Source organism: Vicugna pacos, chromosome 8 (genome assembly GCF_048564905.1).
Source record: "Vicugna pacos chromosome 8, VicPac4, whole genome shotgun sequence".
Lineage (NCBI taxonomy): Eukaryota > Metazoa > Chordata > Mammalia > Artiodactyla > Camelidae > Vicugna > Vicugna pacos.
Window position 1 is genome coordinate 819374 of NC_132994.1, and position 22740 is coordinate 842113.

A 22740-nucleotide genomic window follows, 5' to 3' on the forward strand; every position below is an offset into this window, starting at 1 on the left:
GTACTAAAGAAGCCATGAGGGAAAATAAGATTCTCTCCAATGAAGTACATAGATTTAAGGTTAAAAAAACAAAAACCCTTCTTTTTCTGAGATTACAGACCACTAAAACAGAAGTAAAGTAATGAGTGGCTATTACTGACCTCTGTGTTTTCTTGTAGGATGATATCAAAACACTTGAGAAGATGAATGAAATCCTTGATGATGTCATTCAAGATATACATACTGAACTGCAATCTAAGAGAGATCAGAGTGTCAAGAATCGGAACTTGGTGAGAATTTTGCCACTCAGTGTTACTGTCATTTGGTTTCTGAGGCTTTTTTGTGTGTTGGGTGAATTGGACCCTGCATTCTTCCATGCTGCTCATTTCAAGTATTAATACCACAGTAACATTTCTTTTTTTTAAATTTAAGGGCCTAGGAATAATTTCATTCACGAACCTGGGTAATTTTTATATAGTTTAGCACTACCCTTTAAGAAAAATAGAACTGAGAAACTGTAGAAGAGAATCCTATAGATTTCAAGCCACATTGAACAGTCCTACCCCTCTTAATAAAAGCAGAGAATTTTCACAGTGAATCTGGGCACAGTACGTATCTTTCACTAGGAAAACTCATTCATTTAAGCTGCATGGCTTGAAAGATTTCAGACCTTTATTTAGCCTTGTCACTCAGTTGACTAATCCATTGTCTTGAAAGCAGGAAATTCAATTTCCCATGAACTATTTATACCTTCAGCTGTTCTCTTCTTTACAACTTTCATGTGTTTGACTTGTCTCTTTGGCCCAAACTAGATCAGCTGCTTTAATGACACAAAGGCTGGTATGGGATGTGCTACTAGACATTTCTTTTTAGCACATGGCCTAGTGTTTCTTTTGAAATCCTAGTACATGTTATGTTTCCATCCTACATGCACACAGTGGAAAGGAAAAATCTACAGAGTATTTGTAAAGGTGTTATTTCTTTTTTTTTAACTGAAGAATAGTCACTTACGTGTCAATTTCTGGTATACAGCATAATGTCCCACTCATACATATATGTGTGTATGTATATGTATTTATGTATATGTATATATATACATATATTCATTTTCTTGTTCTTTTTTTATTAAATATTATTACAAGGTATTGAATATAGTTCCCTGTGCTATACAGAAGAAATATGCTTTTTAAATCTATTTTTATACATAGCAGTTAATATTTGCAAATCTCGAACTCACAAATTTATCCCTTCCCACTCACTCCTCCCCACGCCGGTAACCATAAGATTGTCTACTATGTCTGCAAGTCTGTTTCTGTTTTGTAGATAAGTTTCTGTTTTGTAGATGAGTTCCTTAGTGTCTTCTTTTTCCTTTTTTAAATTCCACATGTAAGTGATATCATATGGTATTTTCCTTTTGCTTTCTGACTTACTTCCCTTAGAATGACAATCTCCAGGTCCATCCATGTTGCTGCAAAGGGCATTATTTTATTTTTTTGTTGGCTGTGTAGTATTCCATTGTATAAACAAACCACAACTTCTTTATCCAGTTATCTGTCGATGGACATTTAGGTTGTTTCCATGTCTTTGCTATTGTAAATAGTGCTGTTATGAACATTGGGGTGCATATATCTTTTAGAATTAGAGTTCCCTCTGGATATATGCCCAGGTGTGGGATTGCTGGATCATATGGTAAGTTTATTTTTAGTTTTTTGAGGACTCTCCATACTGTTTTCCATAATGGCAACATCAAACTAAATTCCCACCACCAGTGTAGGAGGGTTCCCTTCTCTCCACAGCCTCTCCAGCATTTATCGTTTGTGGACTTTTGAATGATGGCCACTCTGACTAGTGTGAGGTGATACGTTATTGTGGTTTTGATTTGCATTTCTCATATAATTAGGAATATTGAGCATTTCTTCATGTGCCTATCAGCAATTTGCATGTCTTCATTGGAGAACTGCTTGCTTAGGTCTTCTGACCATTTTTGGATTGGGTTGTTTGTTTTTTTGTTATTAACTTGTATGAGCTGTTCATATATTCTGGAAATTAAAACTTTGTCAGTCACATCATTTGCAAATATTTTCTCCCATTGCATAAGTTGTCTTATTATTTTGTTTATAGTTTCCTTTGCTGTCAAAAGCTTATAAGTTCACTTAAGTCCCATTTGTTAATCTTTGCTTTCATTTCTATTGCCTGGGTAGACTGCCCTAGGAGAACATTGCTAAGATTTATGTCAGAGGATGTTTTGCCTATGTTTCCTTCTAGGAGGTTTATAGTGTCTTGTCTTATATTTAAGTCTATAAGCCATTTTGACTTTATTTTTGTGTATGGTGTGAGGGAGTGTTCTAACTTCATTAATTTACATGCTGCTACTCAGTTTTCCCAACACCACTTACTGAAGAGACTGTCTCTTCTCCATTGTATATTCTTTTCTCCTTTGTCAAAGATTAATTGACTGTATGTCTGTGGGTTTATTTCTGGGTTCTCTGTTCTGTCTTACTGATCCACATGTCTGTTTTTGTGCCAATACCACACTGTTCTGATTACTGTATCTCTATAGGATTATCTGAAGTCTGGGAGTGTTATTCCTCTAGCTTTGTTCCTTTTCTTCAGTAATGCTTTGGCAATTCTGGGTCTTTTGTGATTCCACATAAATTTTAGGATTATTTGTTCTAGTTCTGTGAAAAATATCCTGGGTAATTTGCTAGGGATTGCATTAAATCTGTAGATTGCCTGGGGCAGTATGGCCATTTAACAATATTGATTCTTCCAATCCAAGAGCATGGGATATCTTTCCATTTCTTTAAGTCATCTTTAATTTTCTTAATCAATGTTTTGTGGTTCTCCACATACAAGTCTTTCACCTCTTTGGTCAGATTTACTCTTAAGTATTTTATTGTTTTGGATGCAATTTTAAAAGGGGTTGTTTCTTTACTTTCTTTTTCTGATTTTTTTATTGTTAATGTAAAGAAATGCAACTGACTTCTGCCTGTTAATCTTCTATCCTGCAACCCTGTTGAATTCTTTTATCAGCTCTAGTAGTTTTTGTGTGGTGCTTTTAGGGTTTTCTATATATAGTATCATGTTTTTTGCAAATAGTGATAATTTTACCTCTTCTCTTCCAACTAGGATCCCTTTTATTTCTCTCTTGCCTGATTGCTGTGGCTAGGACTTTCAAGACTATGTTGAGTAGAAATGGTGAAAATTGGCATCCTTGTCTTGTTCCAGATTTTAGTGGGAAGGCTTTCAGCTTTTCACTGTTGAGTATTATGCTGGCTGTGGGATGCCATAAATAGCTTTTATTCCATCGAGATATGTTCTCTTTATACCCACTTTGCAAAGAGTTTTTATCATAAATGGGTGTTGAATTTTATCAAATGCTTTTTCTGCATCTATTGAGGTGATCATGTGATTTATGTCTCTTCTCTTGCTTATGTAGTGGATCCAAGGTCCATTTACCGGGTCAGCACCATTCCCAGCACCCAGTCTATGTACAGTACACAGGTCCACTGAAAACACTGTACCTGTACCCATCCCTGTGGTGCACCAGAACTCTACTTGTTGCTTGTTTGTTTTACAGATGTGTGCCCTCAGAGCCAGCAGTGCAGATCTGCCAACATCCGGCACTAGGACCTACCACAGTGATAGTGCAATCACACATGTGGGTCCGTGGTGTGTTACTGGGTCAGCACCATCCCCAGTGCCAAGTCTGCATACGTTATGCAGATCTGCTGAAAAGGCTGCCTGTGCCTGTGCGGTGCACCAGAACTCTGCTCTTTGCTCACTTGTCCTAAAGGCACGTGCCCACAAAGGCACCCATGGACCAAATCCGCCCCCTCTGCCTGGGGCTGCAAAGAAATCTCAGTCTCGCCTATGAAGTTGCAGGGCCCTTGGGTATGGATTCAGGTTTCACCCCACCTCCACCCAGGAGCCCTGCACCAGCTAGTATGATGGCTTGACTGAACCCCACCTCTCGTCTCATGAGAATGCATCAACAGTGTTGCTATGAGCTTGGGAGACAGTGGCTATGGCCTGGCTCTGTTGCACCCCTCACCCCCATGTGCACCAGCAGTGTTGCTTTTTTGTGGGGATCCCAGGCTATTCTGTTCTGTATACACCCCCAACCACCACCTACAGCACACCCCAGCCACCTGAGACTGCCTCTGCACAGTCGGCCCTAGCCCTCTACCCGGCCTCCAGCAGCCAGTTCTGGCCCACCCCTACCAGCTTGTGTGCAGAGCTGAGGATTGATCGCAGGGACCCTTTGTGTTGGTTTCTGTCAGTTTTGTCAGCCAAGCAGCTGCTGTGAGAAATTTTTTCTTTTGAAGTAAGAGATATTCTGCCAAAGTTCAGCAGGGGTTCAGAGCGAATGGGTGGGTCTGCAGATGTATCTCTTGAGGTATTTGTGGGAGAGGGTGAGCTAAGAGCATCCTTCTACTCGGCTGTCTTGGCACTAACCCCCACCACCCTGCCCTGAAAGTTGTTACTGAAATGAACATCTCAGAAATTCCAGATGTAAATTAACTTTGTTAGCTACAGAGTTCTGTTGTACAGCTTAGCTTTGATGAAGAACAAGTTTGTCACGTCTTAGAATGTTAAATTTCTATGTTATCTACTTGAGGATTTTTGTTCTTGGGAACTAAGTCATTAGTGAGACTGTTTTAGGTTCAGTTCTCCCTTCATGGAGTTCATGTCAGTAAAGAACATCATGTCCAGAAGAAAAATGCTCAGCTTGAGAACGAGAAGGATCAGGTAACAAAATGTATGTTTTAAAGATTATATAAATCAGAGATCTGATCCCAGGCTATGATTATTCCTTTTTTAAGTTTCTTATTTTTAAAAAACTTAAAATTTACCACAACAATGATTTTCAAGTCTACATTGTGTTAGTGTTAAGTACATTCACATGTGTACAGTCTTGTTGAATATGCTTTCTCAAATCTGTCTTGCAGTCAAGCATTCTGAGGGCAGGATTTGAGGATTCGAAGCACAGAGCCTTGACATCTCATGAATGCAGCCTGGAAGGTATGTTCCTTGTTGGGAAGAAAACCCCGTGTACAGCCTTCCCGGGAGGTATTGCAGGCTTAGTTCTGGGCCCCCACAGTGGCTACCACAACAAAGTGGGTCTCATGAGTTTTTTGGTTTCCCAGTGCATATAGTATAAAAGGTGTGTTTACAGTATTCTGTAGTCTATTAAGGTAAGCAATTGCATTATGTTTAAAAAAATGTACATACCTTTGGTAAAAAATACTTTACTGCTGAAAACTACTAACCATCGTCTGAGCCTCAGAGAATCATCTTTTTGTTGGTGGACTGTTTTGGATCGATGTTGAGGGCCGCTGACGGATCAGGGTGCTACTTGTTGAAGGATAGAGTGGCTGTAGCAATTTCTTTTCTTTTATTTTAGCAATTTCTTAAGGCAAAAGGAAGTTTGCCACAGCATCAGCTGACTTTTCCTTTCGTGAACAATTGCTCTGTAGCATGCAGTGCTGTTTGGTAAACACAGTAGAACTTCGTTCACAATTGTGGTCAACCCTTCTGAACCCCGCTGCTGCTTTATCAGCTGAGTTTATATGCTGTTCCAACTCCATTCTTCCATTTCAACAGTCTTCACATCTTCACCAGGAGTAGATTCCATCTCAGGAAACCACTTTCTTTGCTGATCCTTAAGAAGCAGTTTCTCATTTCTGAAAGTTTTATCATGAGATTTCAGCAGTTCAGTCACATCTTCAGGATTCACTTCTAATTCTAGTTTCTTGTTATTTGCACACATCTGCAATTACTTCCTGCTGTGAAGTCTGAACGCCTCAAAGTCATCCATGAGGACTGGAATCAGCCTGTTGCAAACTTCCCTGTCTGTTGATACTTTCCCCTCTCCTGACGCCACTCATATTCCTAAGTGGCATCTAAAATGGAGAATTCGTTCAGTTTGCTTTGTTGAGATCCATCAGAGAAGTTGCTATGTATGGCAGCGATAGCCTTACAGAATCTATTTTTTAAATACTAAGACCTGAAAGTCAAATTACTGCTCGAGCCATGGGCTGCATAATGGATATTGTGTTAGCAGCCATGAAAACAGCATTAATATCATTTCCATTAGCGCTCTTGGGTGACCAGGTGAGTTGTCAGTGAGCAGTAATATTTTGAAAAGAATGTTTATTTCTGATCAGAAGGTCTAAACAGTGGACTTAAAATACTCAGTCATCCGTGTTGTAACCAGTTGTGCTGTCATGCAGGCTTTGTTGTTTCATTTACAGAGCAGAGGCAGAGTAGATTTAGCATAATTTTTAAGGGCCCTAGGATCTTCAGAATGGTAAGTGAGCATTGGCTTCAAAACTTAAACTGACTAAGTGCATTAATCCCTAACAAGAGACTCAGCCTGTTTTGAAGCTTTGAAGCCAGGCATTAACTTCTTTCTAGCCGTGAAAGTTCTAGGGGGTGTCTTCTTCCAATGTAAGGCTGTTTTGTCTGTAATGAAAACCTGGTGTTTAGTTTAGCCATCTCCTTTAATGATCTTAGCCATACCTTCTGGATGACTTTCTGCAGCTTCTGCACCAACACTTTCTGCTTCACCTTGCACTTTTATGTGATGGAGACGGCGTCTTTACTTAAATCTCATGAACCAACCTCCATAAGCTTCACACTTTTCTTCCACAGCTTCCTCCCCTCTCAGTTTTCATACAATTGAAGAGACTTAGGGCCTTCTTCAGATTAGACTTTGACTTAGGGGAATGTTGTGGCTGGCTTGATCTTCTGTCCAGACCAGTGAAACTTTCTCTGGATCTGCTTTAAGGCTGTTCCTTTTATCATTCTCGTGTTCACGAGAGTAAAACTTTAATTTGCTTCAGGTTTTGTTTGTTTGTTTGTTTGTTTGTTTTTTGCCTTCACAAGTTGGATATCTGTTTGGGGAAACAGGCCTAGCTTTCTGCCTATCTCATCTTTTGACATGCCTTCCTCACTAAGCTTGATCATTTCTAGCTTTTAACATAAAGTGAGAAATATGCTACACCTTCTTTCATTTGAACTCATAGAGTACAATGTAAGGTTGTTAATTGGCCTAATTTCAACATTGTTTTGTCTCAAGGAATAGGGAGGCCTGAAGGGAAAGGGGGAAATGAGGGAAGAGATGGTTTGTGGAGCAGTTAGAACACACACAACATCTATCAATTAAGTTTGATGTCTCTTATTGGGAACAGTTTGTGGGGCTCCAAAATAGTTGCAAAAGTCACATGAACGATCACTGATCCCCGGTCACCTCAACAAATATATTTTATTTCTTTACAGTGATAAAGATGGGGATATATTGCAAGATTACAGAAATGTGACACGAAGTCATGGAGTGAACCAATGCTATTGAAACCATGGCATCAGTGGTATCACTATAGGTGGCAGCTATAGCCTTACAAAATGTATTTCTTAAATAATAAGACTTGAAAGTCAAAATGACTCCTGGATCCACAGGCTGCAGAATGGATGTTGTTATCAAGCATGAAAATAGTGTTTATCTCATACATCTCCATCAGGGCTTTTGGGTGACTAGGTGCACAGTCACTGAGCAGTACTATTTTGACAGAATGTTTTCCTTTTCTGAGCAGTAGGTCTCAACCGCGGGCTAAAATCATCAGTCAACCGTGTTGTAAACAGATGCGCTGTCACCCAGACTTTGTTCCATTTATAGAGCACAGAGTAGATTCTGCATAATTCTTATGGGATGTAGGATTTTCAGAATGTTAAATGAGCATTGGCTTCAAGTGACAGTCACCAGCTGCATTAGCCCCTACCAAGAAAATCAGCCTGTCCACTGAAGCTTTGATGCCAGGTGCTGACTTCTCTCCAGCTATAAAAGTGCTGGATGGTCTCCTCTTCCAATTTTCTGCATTGAAAACCTGTTGTTTAGTCTAGCCACCTTCATTAATTGTCTTAGCTTGGTCTCTTGGATAACTTGCAGCAGCTGTTGGATTAGTTCTTCCTGCTTTGCTTGCACATTTATATAGTGGAGATGGAATCGTTCCTTAAACTTCATGGACCAGAATCTGCTGGCTTCAGACATTTCTTTTGTAGCCTCTGTATCTCTCTCTGGTTTCATAGAATAAATGAGAGTTAGGGACTTCTCTGGGTTGGGCTTTGCCTTAAAGGAATGGGTAAGGATAAAGATGGAAATATTTTAAGACTTACCAAAAGTGACACAGAGACTAGAAATGAGCAAATGAGGTTGGAAAAAGTGTCACTGATAGACTTGCTGGACTCAGGGTTGTCACAAGGCTTTTGTAAAAAATACGTGTTCGATGAAGAGTAATAAAATGAGACATGCCTGTAGTAGAAATGAGTTTGCACTGGGAGGGTAAATAATGGATTCCTGCCTCCAAGATTGTCTCCTTTCTCCACTCCCCACCACAGCCAAGTTCTTGAGTGCACATGTACACGTACAAAGACAATTGTTTCATGCTTTACAGAAAGTAAAAAGAAAAGGCAAGACCGCCATGCTGCATCGGGGTCTGTGAAAGTGGGCAAGGAAGCCAAATTCCTCAGGCAGAAGAACGTGGACTTTCTTGAAGGAATCTGTGGACAAAGAAAGAAGGACGCAGAAGAGTAAGGTGTTCCTGTGTTAATTATGATAAATCGTGTGAATGAATGTGGAACCATGTAGATGCTATAATACGCTTTAGAGTACATGCCACCGTATCTTTTATGACCATATTCAGTAAGTACAGATTTGTGTTTACTTTTCTGCCTTGATTTCTGTAATCTGCATCTTCCATTCCACTCTAACTGGTTACCAGAGTACCTGTTTGTAATTAGTTTGAGATTGGAGTGGGTACTGGGACTAGATTTGATCTCTTCATTATCTGGACCCACTGGGTCCATTTTCATTGCCCTCAGGTTTCAGTCCCATCATGTTGTAACAACCTGCCATGCATCTGTCATCTTTCATTAAACTCTAGACATTGAGTAGAAAATAGAGAAAATTTGGCGCCTAGTGTGAGGTTAACTTGCTGCAGAGAAGATGAGGGTTTACTGCTGGCAGGTGATCAGAGCGCCAGCAGTGCTGCATCCTGTGAACCCAGTTAGCAATGGAGATCACTCAGTGTAGGCTCAGCCCTCCTGAGGCCAGTGTGTCTCCTGTCCACCTTTATTCCTGGCATTTAACTCTCATGGGTCCCAGCTGAGGCCTGTGGGCGTTTCTAGGGATCACCTTTGCTGAAGGACCATGAGCTCCAGTTGTCTGATTGTGGTGCCCGTGCGTGGGGGGCGGGGGCACCAGCTGCTGGGCTGCTCTGCATCTCAGTACTTTCCTCTGCAGCTAATGGAGGACCCTTGGGGAAGGTGGCCCTAAATGCCAGGCTGACCTTAGTCCTAGGCTTCCTTCTTCTCCATCTTGGCCTCATGTTCCTTCCTGGCTTGTTAGCAATTTGGTACCTTTGATCATGAATTTCATAATTTGTCCAGCATTTCCCGTCATTCTCAGGAGGAGGTCAAGGACATCACACCCATCAACCCACATTAAAAAGCAAACATTCTATTATATTCCGTGAAGAATCAGGTTTTGTCAAGGCTTTGACTGAAAAGCAGGGCTCTCCACAAATAAATCACAAATGCCTGCTTCATCCTGATGTGTTTGGTTGTGATGACTTGGGCAGGCTCTGTTTTCCACACTGAAACACAGTGAGCTCACACTGTCCCCGTCACAGGAGCCTGAGCCTGGGAGGGCAGAGTGCACTTCATGTGGGCTTTTCATGTGTGTGTTTACTTTAGCTACAAATGAATAGGGATGGAGACTGAAGGGAAGCTCAGATACCAAACACTTGCCAGAGGCCTGAGTTTAGTTTTGTCATATCTATTAGTGGGGCCTTTAATTTCTTCCTTTGTATTTGTCAGTCTATGTATTTATGGGGAAGGGCAGAAAGAACATTGAACTCTTCCCTTCAGATTGCTGGGAGAAAATAATGGCAGAATTTCACTGGGTTTCTTTCCCCACTCAGGAAGCTGGACATGAAAGGATGTGAGCTGGTGGAAAAGAAGCACCTCTTAGCAGTAGAGCAGAAGTTGAAATTGGCTGAAGAAGAGATACAAATGTACAAGTGAGTTCAGCTCCTCAACACCCGTGGCTTAGAAAACCCCTGTTGGATTTTTTTTTAACTTTTCTAAAATGTTTAGACACAATATCACACACAGACCAAAACCAATGTTCAGAAGACATCTGTATAGATACTTCACACAAGGGGGAAAATGTTATGTTTTACACACATTAAGTTAAAGTTTTAACTTTAAAAAGATTAAGTTACGAAGAACTTCCTGGTCCCCAGTGCTGGCCGGACTATGTGGAAAGATGGTTCACAAGGATGTTTCTGTAGATGATATAAATTGTTACCAACCTTAGGAAAGCAGTTTGTTGTAGCATCAATCACATCAATAAATATGACCATGCCGTTGGAGAGACCCACTTGTTGTAAGCCTGAGAAATAGGATAAGGATGTAAGGAAAAGAAGAATCAAACTTTATGATGAAAGATACTCCATGCAGGATAAATTAGGAAAATGTTGAGTATGGGAAAGCAAATTATGTCAGCGCAGAACCTGGCAGGCATTAAGTAATAATTAAGGAAGGAATTAATGCAGCAATAGCTTTGAAACTACTGTACATAATATGAAATGTGTTTTATATGATTAGATAATGCATATACATGTGTAGTTTGGATAATGTGGACTTGGGCATACCCAGCATTGTGTTTTATCTGATGAAACAATTTGTAACTCATAGGAGAAGAGTTGAAGAATTGCAACAGGAAATGCAGGAATCAGAGGATATCTTCAAATACCGGGAACTTGCCTTTTTCCTAACATGCTGAGTCCTTAGCACCTGATGCAGACAATCATTGTGGCCCTGAGAATCCCTAACCATGGGGTGTTTCTTGATGTGTTTACTTTTCAGATCGCTCTTCTTGAGGAGGTGGCTCAAGATAACTGGGTGAGAATGTGTTTCCTTCCTTCCCTGTGTGCACAGTCGGCCACAACTGAATGTGGATGTGCTTCCCCCCTCCCCACAGATCTTGGGCTCTGGACCAGGGGAGGGCAACGAGAGAGATGAGATGGGAGGTTGCCTACTTGAAACAAAGGTACAGAATTTTGACATACATTTTTAAGGGTGTTTTGAGATTTTTAAGGGTAAGCTGTTTAGTGTTTAGTAGAGGAATTGATGATGTAACTCTTACTGAAACCATTCTTTCTCCATCTTCAAGATTGGAAGAAATCTGCAGACAGGGGCAGGCAGAGGAATATACGAGGCAGGGACCCATCTCAAGAGGACCATACAGGTTGCATCCTCCACTGAGAGGTAAGGAGCACACTGTGAAGAGCAGCTGCTTCATTACTGCTGCAAAGCCGCCAAATGGGTAGTCGTTAGGTTTCCTGGACACCATGCCATACACTCGCCGCAGAGAACAGGTTCTCAGCTGGTTGACAAGATGCTGTTTTCTTCGCATGCCACCAGCCAGCAGGACTCTGTTTCCTGTGCACGGTGGAGTTCATGTCCCTCCAGGGACTGTGGGCCACCCTGCAGCCTCTTGGTAGGTTGGTTTGGTTGGTTTCTGTGTGCTAGAGGAAATGAGCATTGGCACCCTCCTCCTACCTGGAGACAATGTTGAAGGCTGAATTCTCCTTTTATTTGAGAAAAACAACATGCACAACATTTTAGAATGAAGGCATTAAGTCCTGATGAGAAAAAATTTTTCTTCATTTGTCTTGATGGATAAATATTCTATTCAAGACCTGCTTTAAGACAACAGGCTTTTCTGTACTAATTTTGCAGGTCCCTTCATCTTTATAAAAAATGTTGCATAGTGATCTAGAGTAGCCAATTGGTAAGTTAAATTACAACATAATATCACTTTTCCAGAGTTATAAGTCTAACTCTAAAGTCTTCCAAAGAATTCTCCATATATTTCACCATTCTTTTGCCCATTATTACAATATTAGTCTTTCTAAGGCCACTTCTTTCATAAACACTTACAAAACACCTGGTCACTTGTATAAGACATTGCATCAGACTGAAAGATTTAAAAAATTTACCAGTGGGCTAAGGAGGGAGAGAGGGAGAGCTCAGGTTCAGGGGTTGTTGATACTCTTCCTACGAAAGACTCTTCTTTTAATTTTCAACCTTTGTAGAAATTGTGATTTCCCCTGAAGTGTATTGTGAGTCCCCTGTTTTAGTGCTGATTTCCAGAGATTTGAGCCCTGAGCGCCCTTCCAGGTTGATTAGTTATGGAAACACCTGAACCAGGGCTCTGTGGTGTCCTCGTCAAGGGTCAGGGGTCCAGTGTCCCCTCGTCCTCGGGGTCACGTGAGACATGAGGGAGACCCGGTGCCTCTGTGAAGAGACAGGGGCACGGGCGGGAGTGTGAGCTCCTGGAGGAAGGTATGAAGGCCTCGTGCTTCCTCCACACGGTCTCCGTCAGAGAGAGTAAACCTTCAACACTGCTCTGCCTTTATCAGATTCAGGACCCGGTGCCGCCCCTATGAGGAACGACAGCGCCGGCCTTACTGAGGAGGCTGAGGAGGCCGAGGAAGCCCAGGTAAATTCTGTGGTCATTTGCAGTTGTAACTATTTCTGGGAACTTTGGTCTTTTTTTTAACAGCACTCTTTCTTGGCCTCGTCTCTAGATTGTGTGCTCTATGTCTACTGTGTCATTACTTTTCAAATTCAGACTCTTCCCCAAGAGCCAGTGGGCTTCTCCCTTCAGCCCATCACCTTTGGTGGTGCCCACAAAAGCCGTAAGGGCTTCGAGGCTGAGGACCGCCGGGTTTTGTCTGTGTTTCTTGAAATAACATTGTCGAGGGAGAACAGGTTCTCGCCTTGCACAGGAAACGATTCAGGAGCAAGGCATGGTAAAGTGAAAGCACGTTTGCTTAGGGAGATACATACTCCATAAGTGGAGTCCCTCTTGCTCGGAAGGGAAAATGGCTTAGGAGATACACACTCCATTGGCAGAATGTGGGCATCTCATAACGGTGAGAGGGAGAGAGACTGAGGGCTGTGGGGTGTTTAGTTTAAAGTAAACTAAACAGAGTGCAGGCTGTCTCAGAAGGCAAGAGAGAGTCACCACCAGGTGCAGAGCTGTTGGGTTTATGGGCTCGGTAATTTCATATGCTAATGAGTAGGGGGATTACTTCAGCTACTTTGGGAAAGGGGTGACGATTTCCAGGAAATGCCTCCCTGCCCACTTTTTGACCTTTAATGGTCAGCCTAGGATCTGTCATGGCGCCTGTGGGTGCGCCATGAGGCTCAGGGTCCACTGGAAGTCCAGTCCTCCGCCATCTTGGTTCTAACCAGCTTGTCCTGTCCTCAGTAGCTGTGTCCTTCCTTCAGTGGTTGTGCCCTGTCCCCTTTCCTCCCACTTCAGCGTGAGGATGGGGACACCTCACTCCACACTTACTTCTCCTGCACCGCTGACTCCTTCCTGGTCTCCTTTACTTGGGGTTGCCCCTGGGCTACTGAAACATTATTACTGTTGCTATTTTGTTCCTTTCCTGGTTGGGGGAGCTGATTCTCCTGTTTAGAATGTCTATTCTAGTCCTCATAACTGAAAAATGAGGAAAGTCCTCCCTCCAACTTTATAACGTGTGCCTTGTGCAATTTAACTCTTCTTTGATATAGTAAATTTAATAACCCATTACTGTCTTTTCTCTGAAAGTAAATGTGTCTTACAGACTCCCTCCAGTTGTACTCTTGGTATGAAAGCCTGAATCTCAGAGATGTTCCATTTGTAGTAGAAAACATACCCTGCAATGGAACAGCCCACAGTGAAAATGCCTGATTACCTGCAGGGCCGATTCCCATCAAAGCATTTTATTCCTATAAGCAGGGTCGGTCCTGCCCTGTAAGCTGTTATAGCTGCTCCTGTATCTCATCACACATCTGGAATTTTACACATGACATAAAATCACTTTTGTGTTAGTTGTGGAATTTAGACTTCCCACATTGTCTTCCCATAGGACAGATTTAGTCTGCACCTCATAATGTACTTGAAATTCAGAATTACATGTAAATAAAGATGACTGGAGCTGAGCCACAACCTTCTGTAGGCAGCGTTGTCCCCTCAGAAGCACTTTCGCAGCTGCCCTACAGGACTGCAGGATGCCCACCTCCCAGAGCTCTTTGTGCCCTGGGGCAGCCCCTCCAGGGAGGTGAAGGGCCCTTTGTCAGGAGGCAGCAGAGAGGGCCGGGCAGGGGCCTGCAGGCAGAGCGAGCACCCAGGGGCAGCTGATTCCACGTGTGGCGCACAGGCTCTCCACGTCCTTCTTCCCTCTGTGTTCTTAGTCCACGAAGAGCCAGCTCCCGTGGGGCTGGGAAAGGCGGTGGGGAGGGCCGTCCTGCACAGAGAGGCTGGCTGTCGGGAAGGCGCTACTTTCTCAGTTTGCTGGAACCTCTGTTCATCCCCTAGGACAGGACCCTTGCCTTTCTCACTTGCAGACACAGGCAGTGACGTGTGGTGACAGTGTTTTATCCCCTTGGTGTCCTGTGCAGCCCAGGCTGCAGGCAGGACCCGGGGTGGGGGTGGAGTTTGTGGCTCTGTGCTGCTCTCAGGGAACCTGGTGGAGGGGAGGGTGCCAGGTGCTGATAGCTGCTGCGTTGGTTTCAGCTTTTGTTGCTGTTGGCGCTTCGGTCTGTCATACAACACCCCTCTCTCTTCTATTCTGCAGGTTGGTATGGATGCAGGAGAGCCCTGTCCTTTCCCAGGACCATCCTGCATGCCCTACTTCATGGGCGGCCCTCCACCATTCACGGGCTACTGGCCGCCTCCACCTGGACCAACCTGGTGCCCTCCGGGCTGTCACCCACTGTCTCCACCTCCGCCATATGGTAAGACGATCTGAGCAATATGAGTCCACTTGTAAAGTACTTCTAGCTTTGTTCTTCAAGAGTTTTTGGAGACAATGTAGAGATGGCACTGAGGGCTTTGCAATGCAGGTGTAAACCTGACTGAGGACATTGTAACATTCATTCCTCAAGGTTCTCAGGGCACACGTACATTGGGCTGATCATTTCCCCAAACTGAGCTGGGCGTCGAGCACTTCTTGTAGAGAAAGAAAGAGGCTTTTGACAGAAAGTTAGACAGGCCAGTTTTGCAGCTGCGCCTGGTACCCAGACCATGTGATGGAGTCTGTGATGGATGAAGCACACCCCTAACTTCAAGGGCTCAAGGTGCTCCCTGGAGGGGTGGGCAAGAGATTACGGGAGAGAGACATTCATAACAGAAGTGCCAGCACAGGGCCCCAGCGTACAAAAGGGGGGCACGTGAATCACACAGGAGTAGAGCAGAGTTTGTGGAGGAGAAAGAAGAAATTGAGGAGATGCCCGGCGGGGGGTTGTTGGATTCACTTAGATGGAGCTGGGAGGTCACTCCCGGCAGGGCAGGCAGTTGGGGCGGGACGTGTGAAGGCAGCGTGAGGTCCTCGCACAGCCACGTGTGTATGCGGGGGCCTCAGTGCAGCCGTGCCCTTATCCCCATCAGAACCCACTGCTGCCAGAAAGCCCTCAGTTCACAGTCTCGTATAAAGATAACTGCTTCTCTTGGATTTCTGAAAGTTCTAGATCTGGGTGAAAGAATGCCCTGGATGTTTGGGAAGACTGACTTGGTTCTTTCAGGGTAGTCTGTGTGCCTGAACTTATTAGGCCCAATGCTTTGAAAAGAGCAGCCAGGATCCAGGTCAGCTGAGCAGCTGCCTGGCCCTTCAGCACGAGGCAGGTTCCTTGGGGGAAGCCAAGGGGGATCAGGGGACCCCTCTCCCCACACCCCTGCTCCCTCTAGTCACCACCCCAGCTCTCAGCTTTGCATCTTCCACGGTTATGTCACAATATCCCAATTCTTTGTTTTCGTTCCTGCTGTTCAGCCCCTAAGGCCGAGACTCAGTGGGGCCTCCACAGAGTTTCTGCAGTATTACTTGTGCAACAGGTGTAAGTGTGCTCTCTGATGCCATGAGAGGAAGATGGGATTAAGTCCACAAGAGATCTGCAGAATGTCTGAGGGGCACTCACGTTCTCATGGTTTAAAAGAAAATGTCTCCACACAGAAAGTCATCAAAAGATGGACTTTGAAGCACATTAAATTAAACTAAGCCTTTAACGCTTCAGACCCTGAGATTTGCAATCTCTGTTTCAATGGGTAAGGCAAGCCCCTCCCCCATTCTTCCATTAAAATTTAGATCCTGCAGAATAAAGTAAAAAAGATAATTATGAGAATATATAAGATCTGAGATCTATATCTCAGATCTGAAGACAGTTTCATTACATATAGACACACAGATGGAGACACACATCAAAGTGTTCATCAGAGGCCAGATACACTATGGATGACAAAATGTATATAGGAGAAAAAAACAGGATCTCACTGAAATAAATCAAAATCTCCTTGCCTTACAGAACAGTTTGAAATTTGAAGAGGACCCTGAGCTGTGGCAACGATGTATTTAGAGAAGATGTCAGATGTGCATTACGGCCCGAGTGTCTCCCTGCTCAGTCCTGCCCCCTCTGCTGTTGCCTATCCTGTTGTCACCCCTAATAAACCTGTCACTGTTCTATCTCTGTCTAGTGTCTTCTTCTTGGTGAACCAACTGGTACACCCTCTGGAGTGTGCACAGTGAGAGTCTTATAGACAAAGTTGAAAAGCAGGCTGAAACAACGGTGCTGGGGGCCAGCAGCGGGGACGTGCACTGCTGACAGTACTGACTGAGGGCGAGCCTGAGGGAGTCTTGCACGTTGGTGGGAAGGAATATCCTATATCTAGATCTATGTGATGTTAGTGCTAATTTATTCTAGAGACATTCACTGAATGTCTGCTGCCTCTCAAAGAATGCCTCATGACCAGACAGGTGTCTGTCCCCAGGAAGTGGTCGATTCCTAACAGTGGGGAGGATGAGGGGCCAGCAGTAGCAGTGGGAGACCCGTGAGGAGGTCCCACGGTGAACCACGCAGTACAGTGCCCTTGTCCTAGGAATCCCGCACCCCCCAAATCCAGGAGGGCTCTGAGGGATGCTTCCCTGGAAACCAAGATTTCTTGGTAAGTCCTGGGAACTTCTTAATCCTCTGCAATTTCCTTATGAGAGATGGGCAGGGCAGACGTAGGTGGTGAGGGTCTCCCTGGACAAGGCTGGGTGGAGCAGCGGGTCTGTGGCCTTGTGCTAGAGAGGGACAGGCAGAGAGGAGAGAGAGAAGCTGAAGGAGAAGGAAGAAGGAAGAAGAAGAGGGGGAGAAAGAGAAGAGGATGCGGTTGGGTGAGGGGAAGGGGAGAAGGAAAAAGAGAAAGAAGATGAAGAAAGAGAAGGGAGAGGACCTTTCTCCACTGACTTCACCTGTGATTCCCGGTGTATAAATGGATAACTAGCCTCTGAGGGTGGAGAAGAGGGCTGGCGTAAGGAAAGGGAAACTCCTGGTTCAAGTGCCGGGAATGCCCACCTCCTGCGCAAACACCTAACAGAAGAGGACCAATTTCTGCCAGCACTGGTAGTGCAGCTGGTACTATTTTTTAAAAATAATCCAGTTATAAAGTTCTAATCATTAAAACAGTAAACAAAAATGTAATAATACACAAACATAATAGAAGAGAAAATCCAAAAGTGTTAGGAAACACATGCGGAAGGACAGGCTATGATAAAGGGGGCATCAGTGCAGGGTGTTCAGACAGCAGGGTGATCATCTGAAAACCAACAACAAAAAAGCACTCCTTTCCTCAAAATAAACCTTAACATCAGTTATAAATGGATCAAGATTTAAGATTTAACGAGACACTGACACAGGAAAAATGTGAGGCTAGAAGATGGCCATGTCCCAGGTCTTATTTAAGTCCCCGGGACATGCCCTGCCAAGTGCGGTCCTTGGCTTCACATAGGAAAGAATTCAAGAGTGAGCCACAGTTGAGTAAATGTAGATTTATTCAGAGATACACACGGCATAGACAAGTGCAGGCTGCTTCAGAAGGCCAGAGAGAGGCCACGGGGTGTGGGGTTTGGGTGCAGGGTGTTTTTCCTTAAGTGTCACTGTGTTAGAAGGATCAATGCTGTGTGGGAGGCCAGGGGTAATGAGGATCCCAGTGGCCCCTTCTCCACTGCTCAGTCAGAGCCAGTTGAATATTATACGGGCCAAGAATGATGACTTCTAGACCTAGGTGTCCGCATACCACCAGGGCCATCCAAAATGCTGTTGCCATCACTTCCAAGTTGGGTAATGTCTCTCTGGGACCTCTTCCCTCTCCATTGAAAGGGAAGACTCTTTCAGAGGGCAAGTGTGGATCTGCTCATTCCTCTTTGCTTCAAAGTGTGTGGGATCAAGACACCATGATCCTTGCCATCTGACATATAAAGCAGCTTGACTTCTGGTACAATCCCTGTACCTCAGTTCTGCATCAGCAGGAAGGGGGCTGCGGAAGCCATGCTATCCTGAGGAAAGACATGTTCTCCAAAGGGCGCTCTCCTTGTGGACTCAGAGAGTGATAAACAAGAAAGAATTTTCCAAAGGGAGAGATGAGATAGACATGACAACAGATGTGAGGATGCCTCCCGGAGGACATCACCCAGGCCTGCTGGCTGGGCTGAGCTCCCTAACACTGCCAGGACGGGGCACATTCCCAGTTCTTGCCCAGTGGAGTTTGATCACTACTATGGACCTATGTCACCTGGGTATTTCTCATTCTTTTCTTTCCATAATGGAATTTTAAAAGAAATTTTTATAGTTCTTACTCCAGGTCTCTCTCTCTGATGGTCTGTAGAATAAACTAAGCACTCAGTTTACATTTTGCCAGATGACAGGGACCGCAAGCTCTCTTAGATGGAGAGAACTCAGCTACAGCTGGAGACCTTGAACTCTGAGTCGAATGTAGCAATTCCATGCGACTCCGAGGTCATATTTCTGGGAGAGGAGATAAGGATATTCTGTGTGGAGCAAATGCTCTATGTGCATTTATGGATGTTTGGTTTTACAAAGGGGTAAGCTGCGGCAGAAACTGTTACTTATTCCAGAACTTATGCCCTCATCCCTCTCACAGACATGGAATCCTCAATTCTTAGCTGAGCCACTCGGAATAAAGATGGTATTTCCCAGCCTCTGTGAAGCTAGATGCAGGCATATGACTAAGTTTGTACCAGTGGAATGTGAGCAGGAGTGATGTGTAAAACTTTCTGGTTATTCACTTAGGCTTAAAGAATGCCCTTCCCTTCCCCACTTTGCCTTCCCGCTGGCTGGTCTGTGGACTTGATGTTAAGTTCTCTCACCAATACCCTAGAGGTGGTGGGGCCCTCTGCAGAAGGAGCCAGGGTCCCCGAGAGGGTAAAGGTTTGGATTCCACTCAGCTATGGACTGCATATGCCCAGACTATTCAGTGAGGAAGAAACAAGTTTAGTGGTTTGATCCTACTGAAGCAACCATACCTATACCTAAGTAATATCCTGTTTCTCCACCTTCGCTGATGCCTCAGTCCCAGCCAGAAATCTGGGAGTGGCCCAGCCACCTCCTTCCTCCATGCCCACATCCTTTGATCCACAAGCCCGCCAGCTCCACCCCCACCCCCTAGACTCTGCTCCTTCCTCCCGACCCTGCTGGCTTCCTGCAGCACCAACAGCATACACATCACACTCCAGGCTGCCTGTTCTCAGTGAGCCTGAAAAGAACTTCTCTCTGTGCACTCAGCTTCCCCAAGGGAGTGCTCAGGGATGGGTGGCCAGGGCAGCCCTGCAGATGAGACCCTCTCCCACCTGCCACCCCCTGAGCCACACAGTGATGGTGGACGTTGACAAGTTGAGTCCGTCCCAGGCCTGGGCGATCAGAGCTTGGATGGGGTGAGGGAGTGTGGGGGAGCTCCCACCTGCCACCTCGGGCAGGACCCTAGAATGAGGGGGCAGGACCTGGTCTTCACTGGTGGGATCCCTCTGACTCGGAGAAGGCAGGTGCAGGCAGGGGGAGCTGGAAGAAGGCCTGTGTGGTGTCTGGGCCAGGAGGGGGTCAGAGGAGAGACAGGGTCATGGAGATTACTGGGCTTCCAGCTTGGGCATCTGAATTGTGGCTCCCTCTGGGCTGGGCTCCCCCGAGCTGGCTCCCCCTCTCCCCTCAGCCACACCGAGCATACAAGGCTGCTGCTGGGGTCAAACTCTGCCATCCTGCGGACCAAAGGTGAGGGGTGGAAGAAGCTCCCAGGGCTGACCCAGGGCTGCGGCTCAGCGTGATCACTGGGCACTCCTCTCCAGTGGTGCTCACTGGGTGACTGTCTCCCCCATGCCACAGGGTCCCCTGTCTGGCCCTTGGTTTCCCATACACCAGCCTGGGTCACTGCAGTGCCCATCACCCACTGTCCCTCTTGGTTTCCCAAGGACAGTTCAAAGGGCTCCTTTGAACTACATTGTAACTATGGAAATGATATAAACATGTGCACAAAGCTGAGTTCTAAATTGCTGTTGGTGGCCAGTTAGATAATTACAGCCCGAAATGATGTCTCAGTGTTTTTCTTCTTTATGTTATTTAAATATCTGGATGAGTGTGATGGCTCTGAGAAATCTGAGCAAAGGGGACAGTCTACACCTGGGGCTATGAGCAGGGCTGCCTTTCCACCATCTGACTCTCCCTTTCCATGCTCCTTCCCCAGCTGGACATCATGACGACCTGTGGGGGACACACACACACACACACACACACACACACACACGATAACCGGGCTTTAATTCCCTGTGGATATTTATCAAGACACACACACACACACACACGATAACTGGGCTTTAATTCCCTGTGGATATTTATCAAGAACAGATTAAGAAGAGCACTATTTTCAGGGAGGTTCCTAAGAGAAAGCTCTTTGAACTGTTACAGGAGTAGGTGTCAGTTTCTGCTTTTGCTCTGCCGGAAGGAGTCATCTCCAATGTGACCTCGCCTCTTCTGTGGGTCTGAGATCAACATGGACTCCAAAATTGTCTTTAAAAATTGATTCATTTCTTTTTTTTAAAAAAATGGTATTATTCTGTGGTGCTGTCAGTTAACCCATGACTTAGGAAGAGTTCGGCTAAAATACATGACTTGAGGCAGAATATTCATGCTCTTATTTAATGATGTGTACCCTCTGTTCCTGTTCCTGAAAAAGAAGTGAGAGGGTCACAAGGGAGAGTATACAGCAGCAGCGAAGTGAGCAGTTCAGTGAGTTCACTGCCTGGCTTGTTACTACACAGCAGAGCCAGAGAAAGTCTTGTTAACAACTTACCAGTGAGACTCTTTTTTAACAAGTTTTGTTTTGTTTTGGGGTGGGGGATTAATTTTTATTTCCTTTTTTTTTTTTTTAACAGAGGTACTGGGGATTGAACCCAAGGTCTCATGCATGCTAGGAATGCACTCTACCGCTGAGCTATACCTCCCCTCACCCCAGTTAGACTTTCAAATAATTGGTATAAATGCATTCCTAAGTCAGATTTTCACTCCTCCACTAAGCCAGGATGCCGTGAAACTTTCATGATGATCTTGCTCGCATTCTTATGAATGTGTCATCTAAAGGATGTTTGAATGCAAAAAGACATTTTCTGTTTTATTGATGTATAGTCAGTTTACAATTTTGTGTCAACTTCTGGTCTACAGCATGGATCAAACTTTTGGTTACCAGACGGGTGGGAAGGGATATTGGGAGTTCAAAATTTGCAGATACTAACCACTATATATAAAATAGATGTAACAACAAATTAATACTGTATATAGCACAGGGAACTAAATTCAATATCTCGTAGCAACCTGTAATGAAAGACTTTTCTTAACAGTCAGTCACATGGCTTTGTTTTAGGATGTCTGTAATTCCTAATATAGTGAGTGACACCTATTATCAGATACTAATAGCTACAGGAACAGGGCGCATGGCTTAAATATTAAGTTTATCATCTCATGTAACAAGAAACCTAGAGTTTGGGCAGGTTCAGGCTTTCTTAATTCCAAGGCTCAGTAGTATCACTGCTAGGCTCTTTGACCCTTTTTCCCCCCATCATCCTCAGCCTGAAAACTTTAGACCTTATAAAAGAAATCCTTCAACAAAGACTCAAGAAAAAATCAGCAAAGTTTGAGGAAAGAACTGTCCCTCCAAGTCAAGCATTTCCTGGTAAGTCACAGGTCTGGCTGCCAGGGATACACTCTGCTGACCCTAGGAATAGCCGACACTCAAACCAAAATTTGCCACTTTTGTATCTCAAAAATTAATTTCACTAAAGAGTAAAGAGGTGATAATCCATGACAAACGACGTGTCTTTGGTGGACTCGTTAATATAAAGCAAGAGTGCCAGGGATCTTGGCTAAGTGCTTTCGCCATTTCTCCAGAAGAAAAGCTAACTATTGATGGCCAGGTGACATGTAAGATCCCAGAAAGGAAAAGGTGGGAGAGAGAGGAGTTCAAGGCAGTTCAGGGTCACAACAAGCTCAGGCCTCCTGTCCTTAGCAAATGCTCACCAAGCAGAAGGCAAAATACTACGTACCGGAAAAGGAGTGGGGGATAAGGGGAAAACCACAGGAGAGTCAATGTGGCACAGAGAGGGTGATGGGAGGGAGCGAATCTGGAGCTACCCAGCCGAGCTGGGGAGCAAAACCATCAAGCACAAAAACGCTAAGAAAAGTAACTGCGACGGAGATGACAATACTTGGCAGCTCCCGCGTCTCCCCCTCCCCATAAGTTCTTTGGGTTTCCCACATTCCCTCCACCTCTGCTCTGGACCAACACTCAGGGGTGTGACCCGCCAGCGGGAGACTGCGCTCATCTTCCTC

General features: G+C 44.6%; 1 protein-coding gene and 1 pseudogene across 1 annotated transcript; one reads left to right on the forward strand and one right to left on the reverse strand.

The window, feature by feature from the left end:
* LOC116279086 (otoferlin-like) overlaps positions 1-22740 on the reverse strand; it is a 445501-nt pseudogene that overhangs the window by 397671 nt on the left and 25090 nt on the right.
* LOC140697886 (transport and Golgi organization protein 1 homolog) lies at positions 3798-10825 on the forward strand. The gene is made up of 6 exons (XM_072966327.1): positions 3798-3873; positions 4667-4731; positions 4932-5004; positions 8433-8568; positions 9960-10058; positions 10738-10825. Exons 1-6 carry the CDS (start codon positions 3798-3800, stop codon positions 10823-10825), a joined length of 537 nt encoding a protein of 178 aa, XP_072822428.1.

Coding starts and splice junctions, on each gene's coding strand:
- LOC140697886 (XM_072966327.1), top strand. CDS start 3,798: ATGGACCAAATCCGCCCCCTCTGCCTGGGGCTGCAAAGAAATCTCAGT. Junction 4,732..4,931: donor TTGAGAACGAGAAGGATCAG/GTAACAAAATGT, acceptor TCTGTCTTGCAG/TCAAGCATTCTGAGGGCAGG. Junction 8,569..9,959: donor AGAAAGAAGGACGCAGAAGA/GTAAGGTGTTCC, acceptor TTCCCCACTCAG/GAAGCTGGACATGAAAGGAT.